The sequence below is a fragment of the Lissotriton vulgaris genome, chromosome 2_1 (genome assembly GCF_964263255.1).
Source record: "Lissotriton vulgaris chromosome 2_1, aLisVul1.2, whole genome shotgun sequence".
NCBI classification, from domain to species: domain Eukaryota; kingdom Metazoa; phylum Chordata; class Amphibia; order Caudata; family Salamandridae; genus Lissotriton; species Lissotriton vulgaris.
The window spans coordinates 157305450-157329889 of NC_141687.1; the positions used below are offsets into that span (position 1 = coordinate 157305450).

At 44.0% G+C, this 24440-nt stretch overlaps 1 protein-coding gene across 1 annotated transcript in view; it reads right to left on the minus strand.

The window, feature by feature from the left end:
- Nucleotides 1–24440, minus strand: part of ASL (argininosuccinate lyase) — a 150398-nt gene that overhangs the window by 69425 nt on the left and 56533 nt on the right. Inside the window, exons 5-6 of the mRNA XM_086954622.1 lie at nucleotides 11864–11920; nucleotides 77–174 (exon numbers count right to left, since the gene is read on the minus strand). Coding sequence (XP_086810748.1) covers nucleotides 77–174; nucleotides 11864–11920 — 155 coding nt within the window. The remainder of the gene's footprint in view (nucleotides 1–76; nucleotides 175–11863; nucleotides 11921–24440) is intronic.

Consider the following 24440-nt stretch of genomic DNA (forward strand, 5'->3'; position numbering starts at 1 on the left):
AAAGAGTCTAGAACTACCACATGCAGTGGCAATGGCGAAACAATTCCCATTTAATATATTGAAAGGAGAAACTTACATCGCGGCTCGATCAACCATAGCGCGGATCAACAGCATCAGGTGGCTGGCCAGAACAGTACATGAGCCTCGGAGCCACAACCGCATGTCTGTCACCACCTGAAAGAAACCTTCATCAGAACCATTCTTTCACAGTCACAGATTAAGATGATTTAAAAAAAGATCATTACTTTATAGTTTATAGCAGCTAGTGGTGTCCTACTGAACTTTATGTGGTCTATCCCACTTCTGTGAGGCTGTGTCTGAGCTAGACACAAGTATAATGCAATGACATTCAATGTGGGTGTTGATGACGATTCAATGTGGGTGTTGATGAGGCTTAAGCACCACAGTGAGGGTATCTGGGGTTATGTAAAGGTGTCTGATTTATATTTTGAAGATAAAATATTTTTGTTCACGCCTTTGAGTTCTCCACCACTGCAGTTCTAGTTTTATTTGCCGTGGAGAGTTTGGGCAAATGTATATGGGCGTTTGATGTAAGACAGAGAAAAGCTCTTAATAGAGCAGTTCTAAGGGCTTATTCTCTCACCTGTCTGTTTTTACCAAGCATGATGCGATGCCAGTTAGGTTAGGGCAACCTTTGTTGATTTTAACCTTATACTAAGGGAGAAATGTGAGTTAATAAAACGCGGATATATCTTATTAAAATGTACGACCCCATCAGATGCTTTAATCAAAAAATCAAGGCAAGGCAGACGATTGTCTCCTTGAAAGGAAGATTGATGGCTATCCATGGTCGTTTAGGGCGCATCAGGCCTCTAACTTCCTTTCTAATTTCCGTTATCCCGGATTGAATTACCAATTTATAATCGAAGAACTCTGCTTAAGTTTAAAATGGACATTTTGGAGTGCATGCGAGCAAGTGGTGTCGAACCATTTGTTGGTACACGTGCACCACTTTACACTGTCGAGGTCAATACATTGTTTTATGGTGTCTGAAATGGTGTGAAAAAAATGACTACATCGATAGATGATTAGCTTTCATATCTAGACAATAAAGTATGTCCATGGACCAACTGGTTATCAGGTTAGTTAACGATGAGGCTGTATTTCCTGAGGCCATCAGATTCTGCACCTATTATCGATAGTACTTTCATCCCTTGGGTAGTTAGAAGAACCTCAACCTTACATTTAGATCAATCACAGGCAATACAACAGGATGTGATCAACCAGGGTGTTGACAATTATTAATATTTTTTTTCACAACAGAATTTTATTGTTGAGAGCCAGAACAAAAGGAATGCCTCATGCGGCACCCATGATACACATATTTAACAGCAAAAAGGGCCATCAACATTTTAGCATGATCATGACAATGGTCACACAGAAAACTAACTACAGCGAAATGTGTTGACAATTATTTGACATTTAACAAATTCATTTTGGAGCACTTCAGAAATAAAAATATAATTGAGAGTACTGGAACAACCTCTTTCTTTAAATGTAGGAACTAAGGAATTATCTGTCCTAATAAACACATGGGAATTCAACATATTAAAATTGTTCTGCAATGTGTGAAAGGCTTTCCGACATGAATCAAGACTAACAAATATGAATTACCAGCAATAAACTGCAGAGTTAAAAATGACAAGGCAAATCTTATGACACATATGTATATTAAAATCACCCATAATCATTAAAAATAAAGGAAAATTAAATTTGCATTTAAATTCTTCCAGAAAAGTGCAAAAAGACTTAAAATGATAAATTCTGTTTTTGCTGATGTTCTCGTTAAGTTTAACCAGTAACAGGTGTTGTTTCTTTCTAAACTGAAGTAAAATAGCTTGAAAATGTGAGGATTTCGTAGCTAATTTCGATATGATACAATTTAATGACACAGATTTCAAGGTTAATAAACCACTCTTAGTTCTTCTGAACTAGAGGAGATAGTTTGAAACATGAAGGAAACATGGTGTGCTTATAGAAACAAATTCCCGTTCAACTGTTGCTATTTCATTATTTATGGCTCCAACATTAGTTAAGAAGCTGAAATTTGAGTAGGCAGAAGATCGGTCCTTACTTTCCTATGACACAGCTGTAGCTTTCCTTTTCCAAAGTTCACTTTGAAGGCGCACTACAGGCTCACATGGGTGTGGACAGGCCTGGTGTTCATCCTTCACAGCCCCGCCGCGTCCCGCACGAGTACTACGCGGTGGGAGATGTGAAGCTGCTGTACAGAGCTGGGCTGACTTGTCCTATCCATTCTCCCCTGAGCAGATAAGCCTGAGGTGTGTAGCGCAGACCCTCCCAGGCCAACCGGTTACAAAATGAACACCCTGCACAGTGGGAAATGTGGAGCTGCTTTGCAGAGATCTTGTCCTCCACCCCCTTGAGTAGATAAACCTGGGAGGTGTTGTCCAAACCATCCTGCGCCAGCAGGTACCACAGTAGGTGTCCCACACAGCTGGAGATTCGAGAAGGATTTGTGGCTTTGGGGGGAGTGGGGGCGTCTTGGCTTCCTTCCTCCTCTTCCTCCCCCTTCGAACAGAGAGACCTAAGACTTATAGTCCAGTCATTCCCATTCCAGCCAGCTGCACAGTGAGTGTAGTTTACATTATGATGATATGGACTCGATATCCTTACCAATACCACTATTGTTTCTGTGATATTTGTGCACTGTGATATGTTTGATTACAATATAATGACTTAGAAGCATGTGAGGGCACGTTACCTGGAGTCCGGTCCGAAGGAAGAATTGGTGACTTGTCCTTAATTTAATTTAATTTATTGTGGGTTTATATAGCGCTAGGAATCGACTCCGGGAGGAGTATCTCCACGCTTTGACCGCTGGGGAACCAAGGAACCCTGTCAGAGAGAGGGAAGGAAAGGGCAAAGTTGTCCAGGGGGGCTGGGGTGGAATGTTAACAGGGGGCTTTCCCTTCTCCTTGATACGGTTGCTACGAAAAATACTACTGCTACTACCAATGGATTCTCGCCCGGAGGTGATAAGAAGCACAGTACTAAGCAGGCTGGATTATTGTAACTCTCTGTACTGTATGTTACATCATTCAGGGCTTGCAGAGAGTACAGTCTGCTGCGGCGAAATTGGCACTCAATAGGTCACACAGTTCATCTTCCACCTTGGCTCTCAGAGAGCTACATTGGCTGCCGATTAAGGAAAGGAAACACTTTAAGTCCTTATGTTTGATTTTCAGAGCAGTGCACGCCCTCTTTTCGGTCTCCAGGTTCAAACGGGCCAGGGCTGGAAGGAGGGCATTCAACGCGGTGGGAGGCGGAAGTGCAAGTCTCCAGAGTGATGGGAATGGGCGTGCTGAACCTCGAGGCCCGCCCACGCCGAGCAAGCATCAGAGCCTGGAAGAGGGCCTACACCAGAAGGCCCGCTCATGCCTCTCAGACTCGCTGGGCTGCTCACTCCCAGCACATATGCAGTGTACCACAGCAGGGGCGGCTCTAGGCTCATGGCAGCCCTGGGCAAAGAGCGTAGGTAGGGGGCCCCGGAAGAGGGGGTCCAGGCGGAGGCCAGTGAAGAGGGGGCGGGGTGGGGGGGTCAGGGTGTTTGAAAGTGGAAAAGAGCCGGAGGCTGTCAAATCCCTGCCAGGGGCCGCAACGCAAATATGTATCCATCCTCAGACGATTATTATATTAAGGATATAAATTGGCATGGTGGCCCCTGGGGTTTGGTGGCCCTGTCCAGGGGCACAGCTTGCACATGCCTAAGGCCGCCCCTGACCACAGGAAGGCGCTACCCACTGCTTCGTACTCACGGCGGGGGAAAGTTCAACATATATCCAGGGTTTCTAGAAGTACAGCAGTTTTTGAAAATCATACTTTCTGATACCGAGGATAACCTTGGCCTCAGGTATAAGTCAATGACTTTTGGTCAAGAGGTTTCAGAGGTGTCAAGAAAACATGTTACAGGCTATATGTTTAGCGTTATTCAGAACAATTTAGATGTATCTAATACAGCACATCTCTGAAAGGAGGGTTTTAGGTGGGACATTTAGGTGTCACGTTGCAGCTGTGGTGGCAGATGAGGTAGGTAGCTTTGAAAGGTGGTTCAGCAAGGAGCTCACCATGCTCTGGTAGAATGACCGGGACTCACCGCTGAGGTGATGCAAGGAAGAGTTTCTGTTTTGTACTTCCTGGTGCCCCTTGTGCTAAAGGACAGCTGCACCCAACTGTACAAGTTGTACAAGGCCTTTAAATAAAAACGCAGAGCACACTCCCGGTCTATAATAATAACATTATTACGATGAAGAAAATATGTTTCAACAAAACCACGGTCACTCCTTTTGTTCTTATGAATGTCTCAGCAGAGAATGAGCAATGCCTGCCCTCAGAGATGAGTCACAGAAGCTCATTTCTGGAAACTGCGACAAATCGCTTGAACAGCTGGGATTTGTTACAAAATGTCAAAGAACATTTACAATTAGTAAAATATGCAGTTTCTCTTTTTTTATTGAAACGAAATGAAGATATAACCACCCTACTGCTTTATTCAACAATGTTTTGCTAGTGAGTCAGGAGGGGATATTCTTGTAGATGAACAAATAGTGTGAAGGGAGCATTTTAGCGTCAAATTCTGCCCGCTCTCAGTTTTATTCCAATTAGGGCTGGGGGGTTGAGGCAGCCAGTGAAAGGGAAAATAATCTAGTACTCGTGTCCTCTCAGCAACAATCACCAGCAGTGATAATTCAGAGATGACCCCGTCATATCTATAGGAAGAGCCCAAGAGCCATGGATCCGTCTATGTAGAAGGAATTGACGCCTTTATATATTTATGGCTATAAGGTACAGCATCTGGCATAGTTGTGGCTTCATCCTCTCTCCCCAGTACCTACCTGCTAACATCCCACTACTTCAAAAGAGTCTCTCATTCACACAACATGCCCAGGTGAGATGATCCCTACATCTGATCCAAGACGCTGTTCAGACTGTCAACTAATGTCTATCTCTTTTGCAGATGCCGTGAGGCTGTGTCTAATTCACAGACTTTGTGCTGGTGGTCCCCCCATAGAAAGATCATTGGGAAATCAAGCGCCTCTTTCACAGCGCGCTCCTAATGGAAACAACCCTAGCTGCATTGGGCTTGTCCTGATGAAACTCTTCACCTGGTCAGGGCTGCCTTGATGGAAAGGGAGGTGCACCAGGTGAGGGGTGCAATGTGTCCCTCCGTGAATGACGGATGTGCTATAATCTGATCCTGCCTCACCCCGGGGCCTCACACTGTGTGCAGCAGGAGATGTACATGCACAATACAACACATATTGTACAACCCAAACCAGTTCTGTGAATAGGTTATGCCCTCAAAGAACACCTTCATCTTGATCATGCCATGACAGATTAGGAGATGGTTTTCAGGAGTTGGGCTCAATATTTTGATATGAAGTTGCAACAATTTCAGATCCATTACCTGATAAAAAAGTTACAAATCTTGTCAGCAGGCAAATCTTTCCTTGGAGTAAAAGAGATGGCAAAATAGATTCTATACGCAACTGTACGGCTCCCAGAGATCACTGTATAAAATGAAAGGCTGTGTGATTGTAACGAGTTGGAGGTCATAAAGCTGGGGGGCCACTTTCTGGGGTTCCCCGTGGGTCTTCGGAGAGTCTAGCTTGGGATGCGAAAAGGGTCTGTTGTAGCAGCACTCCAGAGACCGGGATAGAGCTGGGCATGGAGGCGTGAGGAGGACTAGACACGGGCTCATGGTGGTGCATGCGTCGCGCCACAACCGGATGAAGAAGTGGTTGAGCAGTTTGTGGACCCAAGGAAAAGAGGGAGGTGCAGAGACGGGTCATAATAAAATGCATCAAAGGGATCAAGTGACGGGTTCTTTAGAAGTAAAAGGACAATATTTATCTTTTAATAAGCTGTCACGCTGCCTAAAGATGGAGATGAATTAAGGATGTCTAAGAGGAGAATGATCAAAAAACTTTCAACAAAAGAAGTAACCTCATGGGGTAGAGCTGAAGGTGAACATGACATACAAGAATCTAATAGATCATGTAACGTAGGCTGATCCAAATCAGACCATATAGAAATGTGTAAGATAGTAGGTATAAAATGGAAGGAGATAATACCAAATTCCTCCACTACGTCACTAGACTCTGGCAGGACTGATTTTTTAGTCAACAAGGTTGGCTAATGGCTCATATAAAGATTGAGAGACAACCTGCATGGCTGCATGTTGATAAGAGGACAGTTCACTAAAGATTTTGAACATTTAGTTTTGTTTATTGTCAACAGAAAGGATTCTTGATGAATAATAATGATTACAGGTTTCTCTGAAGGAAACTTTATTTAGAGATCATTATTCTGTATTCATGTTTTTAACAGCATCGCACAAGTACATTCAGCTCTTTCCAGGAAACATTGAAGATTGTCAAGCACGTCGTTCAACCATGGGGAATTTTGACTTTATTCCTGCTAAGTTCCACTTTGTTCAATGCAGACCAGATATGAGCACAGTATTTCCCATATTGGTAGTAGGTCTAGTTTGCAAGTAGGCTACTCCTCAGGTGATTTTAAGTAAAGGATGCAAAGCAGTTTGTGTTATTTCCCTCCATTCTTTAAGCCTATGCCAATTGTGATGAGCAGGGGATGTTTAAGTACATAGTAAGGTTAATTCTACCATAAAATGATGGGCCAACCTGAAGACAAGTGTCATGTTATGTGGCCTTCATTTACACTCACACGAGCACCAGACTCCAAAGCTGCAGGTCACGAGCTCTCTCAGAGGAAGAAAGGCTGGCGGTGAGCTTGTGCACTTTGGGTAGACGCAATGCGTCTTTGAAGGACACACTATCCTAGGCACCTGAGCATAATCCAGGGAAATAGATTTACCACGAAGCCACAGAAATGTCAGTTTTTTTCCAAGTGGCAGCAGTCATTTTGTAATTTTTATGTACATGTCCTTCATAGTCCAGAGCACCCTTTCTAGGTTATCAAGATTCATTGCTGCCACAGCCTGGAAGTTGTTGTCTTAACTTATGGAAAACTTTGGAGACTAAGTTTGTTCTGATGAATCCAACAGTATTGTGGAAAGGATCCTTATTTTTTAAAGTACTGTTTCAAAGGTACCCTTAAAGGAGTATAAACTCATTTTCTTTTGTTCATCTATTGCTTACTTATGTGAGGAACCAGAAGGGGCCTCATCCCTTCAAAAGACTTTGGTACTTTTTTATGATGAGTATACTGTATTAAGGTAGTGATATGAGATTTAGGAAGCAATTATGCTATATCAATATTAACTTTTATCAATTCCATGAGAAAACAACTATGAATATGTAAATATACGAAGCAAAAAGTGCATTCTCACAAAATCAAAGGGGGTTAATATATAAGTGCAAGGAGTAAGATAATGTCAAACCTTATCAGTGGGAGGAGTAAGAGAATCCCAAACGCTTATTATCTTGGTTTCATAATATGTATGTTTCAGTTTTCAGGAATTTCAGAGTTCTATGGTTAACTACATAGTCTGAGGCAACGAGATACTCTGAAGGCAGGAATATCCTTTATAATAGCCAGTGTTAGATGCTGCAATACATTGAGATAATACACTAGAGAACTTAACTTATCAGGACCCAACAGAGTGACAGGTCAGAGTGGCGTTATGCAGTATACTTGTTTTCTTTCTTATTCCTCTCCCCTTTCCCAGGGTCTACTGCTAACCAACATATTACTCTCAAGTATGGGTGGCTGTGGATCTGGAGCAGTGAGGAAACATGGCTCTGCATCGACTACAAAGTTAGTGATATCTGGCATCAATATGTTGGTAATGGAGGCAATGCCATAGGGTGCACTACCTAGGTCTAAGATGTGGACATCGGAAGGGGATGCTAAAGTCGATAATTAAGATAAGGCAGTAGTAGGTAACAGCTCTAAAATGTTGCAAACATCAGGATCTAAATATATATATGAAAATTTAAATCTGCAATAACTGGAAATGAAGATATTGTGCTAAATGAGGGGATGACTCCAGTATAGTCATTCATGAAGGCAGAACAATTACTTGAGGCATCTTATATTAGCATAATAGAAAAAGTATCTTGGTCTGTGAACTTACATTAATCAACAGAAAGGGAAGGGAAGGGAAGGATGGAAACAACATAGGTCAATTTAGCAAAGATAGAAAGGCCTCCATCCATTAAAAAAAACATAACACTGTAATTAGCCAGAATGGCTCAAATTATCACATGATCCGACTCATTTTTCGACCATGTTTCAGTTATTATGAAAATAACTAAATTGGTTAAGGATAAAGTTATGAATTTCAATAGTTTGCTTAAACTGCTGAGTGCACATCGAGTAATGCAGCTTTTCCTTTTTAGGACGCCTAGATAAATGAACAGGTTTACCATTATCAAGGGTAATAAGGCTGTAGCATCCTGTAACCAATAAAGAAAGAAAAAAAATTGGGTTCCTTGAACATTTTGGCTTTTTTATTAAAATGTATTTCCAGTAAGTGATTTTTCTTCCGCTTGGTAAGAATGTTGCACACAAAGTGCCGCGGATTGTAGCTTAATTGTAGCTTAATATTAGTCACTCAGAGCTGTTTATTACAATCACTGTGTTCAGGTGGAGATGAAGGCTCTGTGAAACAGGAGAGAGAAAACCCGGTGAAACTCTGGTGCTGCTCTATTCATAAGACATGGGGACTGCGAATGTTCCGCCACTGCTCAGCAGACAACAAGCATCCGCACCCACCTGGCATTTGGTAGCTGCATTGACTTATAACATCATATTGCAATACTGACATCAAGTCAACTGGACAGCTGGGCCAGGGGACACTGTATACGGTCATACAACTGGTGCTGCTGTAGTAGTAGTGAAAATAGAGTACAAAATATGATACTACAGAAATATTGTACCAAAAATATCAACAATCCCAACAATCAATATTGGACGATAAGTATATATATATATATATTGTATTTGACAATATATATATATATATATATATATATATATATATATATATATATATATATATATATATATATATATATATATATATATATATATATATATATATATATATCTACAAAGTATGCAAATGTGACATTAAGAATAGTAAATCTATACTTACCTACATAAACTTACCTTGGTGAAATTTTAGCTGTCAATATTTTTGAAGATACAATCATGTAAGCTGCCTCACTTCACAGACAATCTTACACCGATGGCTCTCTCACACTTCAGGATGAGAATCTCAATTCAGTTTCACCAAAACCACCATACGATTGTTGCAATATTGACTTCCTCATCAATCGTAGGGTGTTACGTCACTAGGACTATTGCCAACAAACAACGGGTCTGTGGGCTGGTGTAGGAACTAACTATCCCTCACTACAGAAGCTAAGTCACTCTAGGGCGGCTTCTGGGGAACTCAAGGATACTTTATAGAGACACGTGAAATACAAGCTGGTCCCAACCCTAGGTAGCAAGGTTGAGGCCCAGGTAGACCCCTCTAGGACCCTCTGGTGTTATGTATTGTTCACTAATGTCATGCCCAGAGCTCAAGGAGCTTTTTTTTAATTTGACTCCTGGCCACCTCCAGGTGATTCTCGTAAGCTCCGGCCCGATGAAGTGTCCATCGAGTTCCTGGGACCCAATCTGCCAGTTGCAGGAGTCTAATATTAGTCGGTCAAGGTTCTTGGATCCCTGAAGGTATTGCTGTCCATCAAAGGTGCACATCTGTCTGTCAGCTGCTTTCAGAAGACAACATTCCCTGCTGTATCCTAGGATTGCGGCAGGGCTAACGCTCATGCAGACATGCGCGTGGGCCAGTTTCTCCAAACACACAACTAAAACCATTTTCATTTAAAGCACACTGCTACAGTAAGCCTCCGGACAATGTCAATAATCATGCCATACTATGGCCCTACGGACACTATGCTTACAATCACACCTACATTCTTCTGGTCCGTGGGCAAACATACAATCACAGAAAGCAGCAATAAGGCATTCAGTTATGCTCCTACCTTAAACATAAATATTCTTACAGATTATTTTGTAACATTATGTGGCCCCTTGAGTGCACTCAGCATCATCACAAATTCTAGCCAAAATAGGACCAGCCATAGCGACTGACCTTACCACTATTTTTAATACTTCTCTCGCACAAAGTACATTCCCAAGCAGCTGGAAGGAAGCAACGATCAGGCCCATTATCAAGAAAACCAATGCTGACCACACAACTCCCTCTAATTATCGCCCAATAGCCCTCCTACCCCTGTTTGTTAAATGATGGAGGCAACTATAAACTCCCAACTAATGAAACATTTGGAAGACAACAAGATACTGGACGCCACCCAATCAGGCTTTAGAGCCCACCACAGTACGGAAACAGCTCTACTCGAAATAGTAGATAATATCCGCCTTGCCATTGATTCAAAGAAATCAGCAATCCTGATTCTGTTGGATCTCTCTGCAGCGTTCGACACCATCTCCCACACAGTACTAATAGAGAGACTGGTGGGGGTTGGTGTCGGGGGGCAAGGCGTTGGGCTGGCTACAAAGCTACCTGACAGACAGGAAATCTAGAGTTAAAACCGGTCCCTTCCTGTCTGACACCACAGATAACAACATTGGCGTCCCCCAGGGCTCAATCCTGAGCCCAACGTTATTTAACGTTTATATGTCCCCCCTAGCCAAGATAATCAGGGATCATGGCTTCCAAACAGTCTCATACGCTGACGATACACAGATCCTGGTCACCATGGGCCCCGACCCAGGCGACACCAAAATCAGATTTCGGTCCTGCATGGTGGCCATCAAAAAATGGATGACTGAGAATTTTTTGATGCTTAATGCAGAAAAGTCCGAAATAATGCTGTTCGGAAAGGCACACCAAATATGGGAACAGGACTGGTGGCCCATTGAACTTGGCCAATGCCCCCCCCCTAAAAGTACAGTCCGAAACCTAGGAATTACAATGGATGACCAACTCACAATGCAACCACACGTTAACAAAGTGGTACACACCTGTATAGGCCTTATGAGAAACCTTAGAAAAATATTCAAATGGCTTCCTTTAACTAGCAGAAGACCACTAATCCAAATGTTAATAACCAGCCGGCTGGATTATGGCAATGCATTGTTTGCGGACATAAATGCTTCTAACATAGCTAAATTACAAACCATTCAGAACAGCGCGGCTAGGCTAGCACTGGACCTTCCACCAAGAACCCCGTCTGCCCCCTGTCTGAATCAACTACACTGGTTACCAGTTAACAGACGCATAAAGTTCAAGGTCTGCTGCCTAGTCCACAAATCTTTAAACGGACAAGGACCGGCATATATCAGAGACAAACTGCACCGATACAGCCCAACGAGAAATCTTCGCTCCTCCAACCAACTATTGCTAAAGACGCCTAGAGTCCGCACAGTGAGGAACGGGGACAGATGCTTCTCAAAAATTGGTCCGTCTTTCTGGAACTCACTCCCCCTAGATCTGAGAGCAGAACCCAATCTGATTATTTTCCGTAAGAACCTAAAAACTCTGCTCTTCAAACCTTAGTCATCCTCCTCCCATACATACTGATTCTGTTTTTATCCATCTGTCAGCGCTACGAGACCTAATGGGTGAGCTATGCGCGATACAAAAACAAACACAAATACAAAATACAAAATACTTAGCTTCTTAAATGCATTTTCAAGCCGGCCTAGAAACCCTTCATTCAATGTTACTGGAATACCTAAGGTAGTGGCTTACAGGGCACATCTTTTAATTGTAATGGTCATTCTATTGGCCCCTTCCCATTGTAGATAATTAATATAAATGTTACAAGTAAAGTCACAAAGAGTGCATAGGATCCAACCATACCTGATCATTCCTGCTCCGCCCTGTGTGCAGCTTTCCTGCGGCCTCACCAATCAGTTCCTGTTAAACAGATAATAATTTGGAGTAAGTTTTAACATAATTTGAGTGTCATCACCTAATTCATCCCCAGTGTGTGTGTTCCTCTTCTGCTAACTTCATTTTAGGATTGCACAGTCTTGCTCTTCGTTACCTTGCCTCCCTATGGACTGTTCTCTCTTCAGTGTGTGGCTCTGGTGCCTGAACCCCTATCACCCCAAATAGAGTAACCTAATACCATGCAATCATGCGTTGATATTGTTAACCTGGACAAAACAAAAAACTAGCAGGCATTGCTTACTGAATACTGGAACATTGGAATGTTGAGCGCTCCATTGAAGACAATGGGGTGCTCCAGGCTTCTAATGGTCAGTAGAAGCCTGGAGAATCAACATTCCAATGTTCACAGCTGTTGCTGTGAACAAGGGCCTCACGAAGCCCGAGAGGATTTCAACTCCTTCAGGCCCCGGGAGACCTTTGCTTTAGAAATTAGAACAGTCTGCCCTCTAGGGCAGAATGTTCTAATAGCCTAAAAGCCCTCTGTAGTAGGCTCAACCGGCCATTAAAGGCCTGCACTCTTGTTAAAGACCCTCGCTTTTGGCTCGGGTCTTTAGCGCTGGAGCTGGCATTTATTGGCCGGTAGAGCCAGCTACGTCAGGCTCTAAGGCTATATTAGAACATTGGAATGTTGAGAGCTCCATTGAGGACAATGGAGTAGCTTTGGGCTTATAATGGTTAGTATAAGCCAAGAGCTCCAACATTCCAAAGTTTATCTTCATATTTCTCCCTTTTTAATTAATTAGGTTTCAAATAACCTAACAGCCCCTCTGCATCGGGCTATACCGGTTGTTAAAGGCCCTCTCTGGTTCAGGAATGTTGGACTTAGCCTTGCTTGGAGGGTCATCCTGAAACTTTTTGCCTTCCCCCTAGCCCTTTCGCTGTGATGGAATTGGTGGGTTCAGGATGTTGGACAGTTTGGCGCTGGTTAGCAGTGCAAAGTATGTGTGCTTTCTGCCTTACATAGGTATATTAGGACCCCCCTCCCTTTAGGGGACATCTCCTCCATGGTAGGAAATGTATATGCCATGTGTGGTGTGAGAGGAAAATAATAAATGCTGTGTAATGGTGTACGCACATTTATTTTCACCATTGCAGAAAACTACTTTTAAAACGAATGCCATTTCTGTCTGCTTGTGCCACCTGCCTGAGGTGGGTTGGCGGTCTAGTGTTTGAAGTGGCAAGGTGCTCTACACTTCCCCCAGTGACAGTGAGACTGGAACTGCCAGGGACCTTCTAGAAGCTTCCAGCCCTTTCTGGTAGGTGGGAGGAGGGGTGTATATGTAGAGCAGTAGAGATGCCATGTGCTCATACTGAGGGTGGACTGGAATGAGAGGGGACACTCTGCCAGGAGGTACAGCCGCATTAGCCTGTGTGCTGGCCCCTGAGCCCATCTGTACCCCTCTGCTGTCCACAGGGCCAGTGAGAAACTTTGCTGGAGTGAAAGACTGCTGTGTCAGGAGGAGTGCCACTTTATGGCTTCTAGGAAATGCTGTCCTGTACTGATGAGTGCCCACTGTCTGCTGATCTTGCCCAGCCTCGCCTGCCTGCTCTGCTACCCCAGCGCCTCGTGAGTGCTATACTTTGACTGCCTGCACTCCAAGGAGTGAGGAGCAGGGGCGCTACTCCCACGTGTGGGACCCCGGGAACTGTGAGTCACCTGGCGCCTGGTGAGCGCCATATTTGAAGTGACTTTGCTGCTCTGCCTGCTCTCTAGCGCCTGGTGGGCACTGTTTTCCTGATTACCAGAAGAGGTACACTATCATCTTTCCCTGAAGCTTCTAGTGGGACCTAGTGCCTCGCAAGTGCTTTATTCAAGGTGTCAAGGGAATAGGAGTGGACGCCTGCAGCGCTGTGCTGTCAAAGCGCTATATTTCAATTCCTCGGCATGTGTGCTGCATTGTGGTGCTGCCAGAGTGCCATATTTGCATTGATTGTGCTCTTCTTGCTGCCAAGGCACTACAACTGTGCCCAGGAGAAGAGGAGCGGACGTCTGCAGCGCCGGGATTCTAAAGCGCTACAAGGGGATCCCGGCATGTGGGATTCCCCCCTGCCTGCTTGGTTGACAGTGGGCAGCTGCAACGTATTGGGGGGCATTGTACTCCTCAAGAGAAGAGAGAGAGAAGAGTCAGAGACACTCCTGCCCCAGTGCTTTGCACACTTTGCTTTTTCTGTTTTTGCAGCCAGCCCTGACTTTGCGGGACATAAGGCATTTGAGCCCCAAAGAGAGAGGCCAGTTGGCCTGGTGCCAGTTTCAGTGTTGTGCCCCCGATTGGGGCGAACTGTGTTTATGCTGGCGAGGCCTATTGCTCCATATGATTTCTTGGGTAATTTTGTTGCATAGTGCATTTGTACCTAACATGATACCTAATGCTTTTCCCTCTGGTTTGCAGTGCTGATTTTGGGCCATTGGTAATTTGAGAGCCCCCTAGTAGGGGCTCCCCAGGCGCAGTAGCGCCAGAAGCGAATCGGCAACCTGTTGGCAGCTATTCTAGGTGTATTTACTTAAAGTGTAATGTTTATGTTGCTTATGCCTAATGCATGTGGTTATATCACTAATGGTTTCTTTCCCCCCTAATGCTTACATGATGTTTGGGGGTTACTAGGGATGCACCATTATGCTAATGTTTTGTCCTAATGTGCGCAATGATGAAATGCCTCATGTGTATGCCCCATTCTAATATGATTAGGCCCCATGTACCGCAGGAGGTGCCTTATGCATCTGCTAATGCCTCAGGTGATGTTGCCTAGCGTTTTTACCCTAATGCGAATGCTTCATGCCTACTATGTTTATGCCCACAGGTTGATACCTAATACTTTTCCCGCCTAATAGGTTATTCAAACTGTTTGTATGCCTAATGCATTAATGTTGGCAATGGTTTTACCCTAATGCTACCTTGTGGGGGTCCTGCGTAAAGTGCCTAATCTAAAGTGATTTAAAGCTCCCATGGTTGAGGCCCCAGCTGAGTATGGTGTGCTTAATGATATGCAGAATATGCTCACCCATTATGCCTAATGTATTCGTGTTTTCAGGTTCACTGTGACGGTAGGCCTAAGGTGTTGATTCAGGCTTTATGCCTGACCACTGTGTGTTTTATGCCTAGTGCTAATGGTTTCTTTTCCCCTAAGACTGCAATGCTGGTGTTCTGCATACTATGCCTAACCTGAGGTTCCCATTCCAGGCTACGGCAACGATGATTTATGCCTGAAGTTATGCATAAGGTGTTTTCATGATTAATGCCTTTAAGCTACTGTTTTTCCCTAAAGCCTACGTGGCTGGTTTCATGTTTAGTCCTACCTTGACAAATGCCTAAAGTGATTTATGCCAAGTGCATGTCTACTCACCAGTAGGTACGGCTGGTGAGACGTTATTGCTTATGGAATTTCAGTTATCATTGGACTTTTGATGGTTCTTGCAGCGGCCCGATTGGCGCTGCCCTGTATATAGTCCCACTGTGAATTATTCCCCAGTGCCAGTTGGCACAGTTTATCTGCACCAGTGATTCCCTTCTGATGTGTTTATTTTACAATACACATACTGTTTTTCACCTAACCTGGTGTGGAGTCTCTTTTTGTAGTGTGCCTTGTGTGTCGCTTGTGTGTGCTGCACGGATACTTTACACATTTCCTCCAGTACAAATTCTATTATGTAATCATAGTAAACTAAGACTAGTCTTTGAATATTCTGATCCCTTTGAAATGGAAAGTGGATAACATGTCTACTAGCGTTCTCTAGGCATACTAAATAAGGGCCTACAAACCAATTTAGGAAAATTTGGTGCAAAAAAATGCAGTCCTTTATAGGTCATAAGTATTACTGCAGTTGTGTTCTGCTTATTAGCAATTTTGGAAGCATTGTGCCTGGGCATCAGTACTCCATTTACTTCATCATGAGCTACCCCAAAAAACAAAGAGAGAAGAAACACACTGAATTGATTTTAGGAAAGGTTTTTCTGATGCTTTAATCTGTTATTTTGTAAGTGTAGGTTTATTTCGGACAAAAAGAAGATTCTGCTCCTGAGAAAGATATTTTGATCAACATCGGTGGTCTCTTGATAAAAATACGTAGTACAATTGAATACAAAAATATATATCCTTCATGTCTTTGTGAGTTTGAATGGTATTTAGCTGAAATTGTAGAAAACATTTCTGCTTGGGGAAACAATCTGCTGTACTGCTTTTTTAACGTGATTAAAGTAAGTGTAACAGTAAAAGCGTAGTTTTCTTTCCTTGCCTACATTGCACCTTCCCGTTAAACAGGACCGCCTAAAACATTGTCACCTCCAATCAGCTGGTTAATAATAGCTGGCGTCTACTACATCACCCCTAAACATTGCCTGGGCTCTCCAAATCAAATGTCCCACTAACTAAACCGAACTCATTTTGGCGTCGATTGTACATTACCATATCTAAATGATGTTAAAGTAACATCTCTCAAATGTGAAGCATTCTACAGTGATGCAGAAGAACTGGTCTTTATTGTTCTTTGTACCATGCCTCATTCACGATGGCTCTAAATAAAGAATTATTTCAATACTGAGCATTATGAACCGATGCAGTTTGCTGCACCTGAATGATGCACTTTAGCTCCCATCTCAACAGACAAGTTCTCTACGACAAATATCTGCTGTGCAGGCCCTGGCAGATATTAAGGTGCAGCAGCTGCAGCGTACAGGGGGCAGAAGTATAAAAGACCCTGTGGCTACGAGAAGCCCATGTTACCTCCATAGACGGAAGAGATTATCCAGAGCGTATCCAAAGCATGGGATGTCTTCGCTTCTTCTCCTTTGCGATGGATGAAAGCCTGGGACATTGGGCCATAGGAGGAGTAGAGGATGTGGCTCATTGAGTATGGAGCGAGGTCGAGACACTGGAGGATGAACATCTCCACCTGCCCTTAAACCCCAGCATCTTCTTACTCTGCAATTAGAGGTGGCAGCTGGTTTGCAGTACATAACATTGGAAAAGGGTAGTTATCAACAATGAGCTGTGCCTTTATAGGCATTTACAGGAACACCAGTACCCAGGAGAACCAAGCTTGATTTTTGATTGGTAGATATCAGCATTGAGTGATTGCCCACGGAAGCCCTCGGTGAAACACCAATGAGAATGAGAGGGAACCCCGATTGTTACTGGTCTGGTATCAGCAAAGAGTGGTTGCTTGCAGATACCGCAGGAAATCAATGACAATCGGCGTGAAACCCGAAGGTTGATTGTTAGGGATGAAGAAAAGAGTTGTGGTCTGCAGACACTGGAGGAAATTAATGTGAACCTGGATTGTTGGCAGGTCTCAACAGTGAGTTGCTGCAGTGGATACAGAGGGACATCTATGAAAATGAGCTCTCTTACTGGGTGATTTCAACTTCCTTGAGGAAGACACTGCAAACCCTGAGGTTAGCCAACTTATCACTGATATGGAGATGCTTGGCTTCCAACAGTGCGTGGTTGGGCCCACACACGATGCTGGCCATATACTGAACTTAACCTTTACTAACTGTTCGCATCTAGAAGCGGAAAGGCCAGTCTCTGTAATCTGGACAGATCACTACTTAATCGAATGGCAGACTGCCGAGACGGATAGGTTAAACCACCCTATGAAAGTAGCGAAGCATGTCCACAGAGCCTGGAACTATATCTCGTCGGAGGCATTCTCCAAATCATTTGCCCGGGTGATTGGAGACAAGGGTTCTGATGTTAATTCTTCCCTGACTACCTATCATCATGCTCTCACAGTAGCATTCAAGAGAATGGCACCGATTAATCCGGCCAAGCCTGTCTCCTCCAGACCCCAAGCCCCATGGTTCTCTACAGAATTTTACATTATAAAAGCGGCTTGTAAAAAGCAGGAAAGATGTTGGTGACAATCTAAATCGCCGGTGGATAGAGCAGCCTAAGAGTTAGCTCTTATGAACTAGCGCGCACCTATTAGGAATACCAGGAGAGCTTTCATCCCAAATAAAATTGAGAATGCTGGTAAGTTATCTAAATAGCTCTACAAAGTGCTCAAGAAATGTATCAACTCTCACGCCTGCTCCCTGAGCATTCCAGCCTCTCAGGAACTCTGTGACTCTTTGGCTGGACTTCAGAAAAGGGGGTGGTGATGGACAGAGTATCTGAATTAAACAGAACACTCATACCCAGTCAGCAGATCAGGGCTTGATCCATCACCGTTTTTTAGCTCACTGCACCATCCCAGCTCAGAACCTGGCTACATGCAAATTAGTCTGCCCCTGGCCCAGTGCATCATGGGAACAGAGCAGACCAAACTACCAAGCCAATTCTTATACTCGGAAGGAAACAAGCTTCCGGGGACCGGTTTCTGGCATTACAGCCGTCTTCGGCCCGGCTTGCTTAAATCCTGATGGTGCAATGAGCAAGGGACTCACATCTGAGTATACCCTTCCACGCTTATGGTGGACAAACCGATTCAGAAAAGGGGGTGGTGGTGGACAGAGTATCTGAATTAAACAGAACACTCATACCCAGTCAACAGATCAGGGCTTGATCCATCACCGTTTTTTAGCTCACTGCACCATCCCAGCTCAGAACCTGGCTACATGCAAATTAGTCTGCCCCTGGCCCAGTTCATCATGGGAACAGGGCAGACCAAACTACCAAGCCAATTCTTATACTGGGAAGGAAACAAGCTTCCGGGGACCGGTTTCTGGCATTACAGCCGTCTTCGGCCCAGCTTGCTTAAATCCTGATGGTGCAATGAGCAAGGGATTCACATCTGAGTATACCCTTCCACGCTTATGGTGGACAAAACGATTCAGAAAAGGGGGTGGTGATGGACAGAGTATCTGAATTAAACAGAACACTCATACCCAGTCAACAGATCAGGGCTTAATCCATCACCGTTTTTTAGCTCACTGCACCATCCCAGCTCAGAACCTGGCTACATGCAAATTAGTCTGCCCCTGGCCCAGTGCATCATGGGAACAGGGCAGACCAAACTACCAAGCCAATTCTTATACTGGGAAGGAAACAAGCTTCCGAGGACCAGTTTCTGGCATTACAGCCGTCTTCGGCCCGGCTTGCTTAAATCCTGATGGTGCAATGAGCAAGGGACTCACATCTGAGTATACCCTTCCACGCTTATGGTGGACAAAACGATTCAGAAAAAGGGGTGGTGATGGACAGAGTATCTGAATTAAACAGAACACTCATACCCAGTCAACAGATCAGGGCTTGATCCATCACCATTTTTTAGCTCACTGCACCATCCCAGCTCAGAACCTGGCTACATGCAAATTAGTCTGCCCCTGGCCCAGTGCATCATGGGAACAGGGCAGACCAAACTACCAAGCCAATTCTTATACTGGGAAGGAAACCGGTCCCCGGTAGCTTGTCTCCTTTCTGGTGAAGAATTGGCTTGGTAGTTTAGTCTGCCCTGTTCCCATGATGCACTGGGCCAAGGACAGACTGATTTGCATATAGCCAGGTTCTGAGCTGGGATGGTGCAGTGAGATAAATAACGGTGATGGATCAAGCCCTGATCTTAGGACTGGGTAAGAGTGGTCTGCTTAATTCAGACACTCTGTTCATCACCACCCCCTTTTCTGAATCGTTTTTGGCCACTATAGGTGTGGCAGGGTATACTTGGACATGAGTCCCTTTCTCACTGCACCATCAGGATTCAAGCAAGCCAGGCCGAAGACGGCTGAAATGCCAGAAACCGGTCCCCGGTAGCTTGTCTCCTTTCTGGTGAAGAATTGGCTTGGTAGTTTAGTCTGCCCTGTTCCCATGATGCACTGGGCCAGGGACAGACTGATTTGCATATAGCCAGGTTCTGAGCTGGGATGGTGCAGTGAGATAAATAACGGTGATGGATCAAGCCCTGATCTTTGGACTGGGTAAGAGTGGTCTGCTTAATTCAGACACTTTGTTCATCACCACCCCCTTTTCTGAATCGTTTTTGGCCACTATAGGTGTGGCAGGGTATACTCAGACATGAGTCCCTTTCTCACTGCACCATCAGGATTCAAGCAAGCCGGGCCGAAGACGGCTGAAATGCCAGAAACCGGTCCCCGGTAGCTTGTCTCCTTTCTGGTGAAGAATTGGCTTGGTAGTTTAGTCTGCCCTGTTCCCATGATGCACTGGGCCAGGGACAGACTGATTTGCATATAGCCAGATTCTGAGCTGGGATGGTGCAGTGAGATAAATAACGGTGATGGATCAAGCCCTGATCATTGGACTGGGTAAGAGTGGTCTGCTTAATTCAGACACTCTCTTCATCACCACCCCCTTTTCTGAATCGTTTTTGGCCACTATAGGTGTGGCAGGGTATACTCAGATATGAGTCGCTTTCTCACTGCACCATCAGGATTCAAGCAAGACGGGCCGAAGACGGCTGAAATGCCAGAAACCGGTCCCCGGTAGCTTGTCTCCTTTCTGGTGAAGAATTGGCTTGGTAGTTTAGTCTGCCCTGTTCCCATGATGCACTGGGCCAGGGACAGACTGATTTGCATATAGCCAGGTTCTGAGCTGGGATGGTGCAGTGAGATAAATAACGGTGATGGATCAAGCCCTGATCTTTGGACTGGGTAAGAGTGGTCTTCTTAATTCAGACACTCTGTTCATCACCACCCCCTTTTCTGAATCGTCTTTGGCTGGACTTAGCACCGTCTCCACCTGAATCCGTGTCCCTCCTAGTCAAGTTTGAACCTTGCGTGCTAGTCCAATTGATTGCGCTTTTGGCTAAAGCAAAGTTTTGTTCCCCTGCTGATGTGTGCCCATCCAGAGTCACCACCAATCTTGCGCCTACCATTCTCTCACTTTTAAACTTTTCCTTAGTCTGCTAAAATTCCACTAGCCTGGAAAGCTGCACTGGTTGCCCCAATGTTAAAAAAATCGAATGCAGACCCCAAAAGTCTGTTTAACTAACGCCCCATTTATCATCCCTGAGCCCGACATTGTTCAATATCTGCATAGCTCTCCTGGTCCAGATTCCTAAATCTTGCTGCTCTGCAAATGACCACAAGCTGATCATCTTGTTTGGACACGACTATGAAGGAGTCAAGCTCCGTTTTATGGAATTTTTTTAGATGGAATGCGGCCTGGATGAGGGCGGACTGTCTGCAACTGAATAGTGATAACACAGAAACATTGCTGTTTGGCAAAGCCCAGATTCTTTGGTCTCCTGAGTGGTGGCCTCTTGAACTTGGTCATTAGCTTATGGCCACTAATGACACTTTTTTAGCCAAACTCCAAAAAGTGCAGAATAAGGCTGCTCACCTGTCTGCAATCTGCCAACAGGTTCCCCTTCGGCGCCTACTTTGAGATCCTTGCACTGGCTTATAGTAAGAAAGATTCTGAAAGTTGAGGGATGCACACCTATTTTCAACAGTTTTTTTTCTTTATTTGTAATCATTAAGTTCGTGTTAGCGTGCAGATTGGTGTGTGGCATGCCCAGTAGCCACCTAGTACGACCTAAGTATATGCGAATGGGACACATTCATGCCCCAGCCAAATGCACAGCTGTCCGCCGCCCTTGCGGCATTCAAAACTTTAACCATTCTTGTCCAAAATTTTTCATTTCTTTAAACATTACTCTTTCTTCCACTTCTGTATTCTTAATCCATTCTTAATGTCCATGTGTGAAATATTCTTGGCCTGTTTTTTCAGGTTTCTAATATTTATTCTGTGCCCATCCGGACCTCTTCAATAAATACGATTAATACCAGGCTCATCTCAGGCAGTGTTTATTTCATTAAAAACCCAATGCATTTCGGGCGGCGCAGCGCCCTTCTTCGGGGGTCACTAAAAAATAATCAAACATGTACCAATTAGTCATCTGTGCTCAAAATTACGTGTTTGATAAAAACTGATCAACCCATTTAACGCTGTGGAAATATATAGCCTTGCAACCAGGACCATTTCTATACTATTAGCCCAAAGTGGTCATTAATCTTTCTCATAATGCAACACTGTGTTTATCCATGGTACCACCTTTCAATGCTCTCATGCCATGAACACAATGAAAAGTATGCATGTGTATCTCTCTTCCCTTAATCTTCCATCACACCCTCCCGTCTCTAACCCTCGTTCTGTGTTGACATTTAAATTACCGTTTCTACAGCGAACAGTTTAACCCTCTGACTCATTGTGCAAAAAAATATGCTTATATAAACAAGAGCCTGCTAGTAAACCTTAGCTCACTGTCTTACTCGTTTTTTACGGAGGTGCCTCCTGTTGCTACTATTCATTTTTAAACCCTCGTGGTTTCAACCTTCACTGGGGTTCCCCCTTGTTTAAAATGCTCTTAATAGTTCAAGAGTCCTCTGCAATCACGTACCTGCCGAATGAGTCAAGAAGCCTCCCCCTTCTCCAACGGTTTTCGCGCTAAATTCAACCCCATCACCTGCATACTTATCCACCTGTGGAGCCTCCCTTCTCACCTCCTATTGGCCACGTATATTCTAACTCCCAATTGGCCCACAAGTATGTTTGTCCCGCCACCTGTTTACTAACCCCCTCCTGTAAACTATATCTCCCACAATGCATTATAATCGTAACTCTAATCATTCAGTTCCATGTCTTTTAACATTTTAACTTTTTTTTAACATTTTCTTGGAACAAGTTACTGTTTATGCTTGAAATGTTCTACTTCTGAATCCACTAGAATCCTTGTCTCTCGGTACATATTTATTTCAAAATGTTTGAGATGAGCCCTGTTCTTTCGCCAGTCACGTGGGTTCGGTCCTGTATTCATTTTGTGAATCTTCTTTTTTAATCCTTTATGGGTGCAAGCCTGGGGCGGGCAAAGTTATGATAGATTCTGAAAGTTGAGGGATGCACACCTATTTTCAACAGTTTTTTTCTTTATTTGTAATCATTAAGTTCGTGTTAGCGTGCAGATTGGTGTGTGGCATGCCCAGTAGCCACCTAGTACGACCTAAGTATATGCGAATGGGACACATTCATGCCCCAGCCAAATGCACAGCTGTCCGCCGCCCTTGCGAGGGTTTAAAAATGAATAGTAGCAACAGGAGGCACCTCCGTAAAAAACGAGTAAGACAGTGAGCTAAGGTTTACTAGCAGGCTCTTGTTTATATAAGCATATTTTTTGCACAATGAGTCAGAGGGTTAAACTGTTCGCTGTAGAAACGGTAATTTAAATGTCAACACAGAACGAGGGTTAGAGACGGGAGGGTGTGATGGAAGATTAAGGGAAGAGAGATACACATGCATACTTTTCATTGTGTTCATGGCATGAGAGCATTGAAAGGTGGTACCATGGATAAACACAGTGTTGCATTATGAGAAAGATTAATGACCACTTTGGGCTAATAGTATAGAAATGGTCCTGGTTGCAAGGCTATATATTTCCACAGCGTTAAATGGGTTGATCAGTTTTTATCAAACACGTAATTTTGAGCACAGATGACTAATTGGTACATGTTTGATTATTTTTTAGTGACCCCCGAAGAAGGGCGCTGCGCCGCCCGAAATGCATTGGGTTTTTAATGAAATAAACACTGCCTGAGATGAGCCTGGTATTAATCGTATTTATTGAAGAGGTCCGGATGGGCACAGAATAAATATTAGAAACCTGAAAAAACAGGCCAAGAATATTTCACACGTGGACATTAAGAATGGATTAAGAATACAGAAGTGGAAGAAAGAGTAATGTTTAAAGAAATGAAAAATTTTGGACAAGAATGGTTAAAGTTTTGAATGCCGCAAGGGCGGCGGACAGCTGTGCATTTGGCTGGGGCATGAATGTGTCCCATTCGCATATACTTATAGTAAGAAAGCACATTTTCAGAACATCCTTACTCCCAAGTCTCTGATGGGTGGTGCCCCCTCCTATCTCAAGGAAGAACTGAGTTACTACTGTCCTGCAAGAACGCTTAGATCAAGCGACAAGTCCTTCGACTGTTCCCCGCTTCTGCGCCACCAGACTGGTGGGTAGAGCTTTTTCCTTTCTCGCATCTTCATCCTGGAACTAACTACCGTACCATCGGCACTGCTGTTCGGACTTTGTCAATTTGAAAACAACTTTTGAAGACTTGGTTGTTCTAGATGTGGTGTGTTTGTGCTGGCTCAGCTCGGAGATATACCTCTGGGTAGGATTTGCTGTGCTCTACCAAATAAAAATAACATAACAATGTGAAGCTAAATTGCTGACAGGTGTTAACAATTAGTTTTTGTCAACAGAGATGTTCTTTGGGATATCAATGACAAAGAGAGTGAAGCTTTGTTGTTGGTGGGTAGGTGTCAACAAAGAGTTGCTGTCGTGGGAGGTGTTCTGTGGGATGTCAGTGAGAAACAGTGATGCTCCAGTGGTCTAGGAGTTCAAGAAAAATGCCGAAGCTGAACACATCAGGATGTTCCCACCAACCCATCTGCAACTGAATAAGCTTGTGTGTTGTTTTCCTGCTACACCCCAAAAAATAGAAGACTGTACAGGCTCCCGCTGTTGCCAGATGACAGATAGCTGCCTCTGTTAAGCAACTCTTTTGAGGGTACAGAGGTGCTAAAG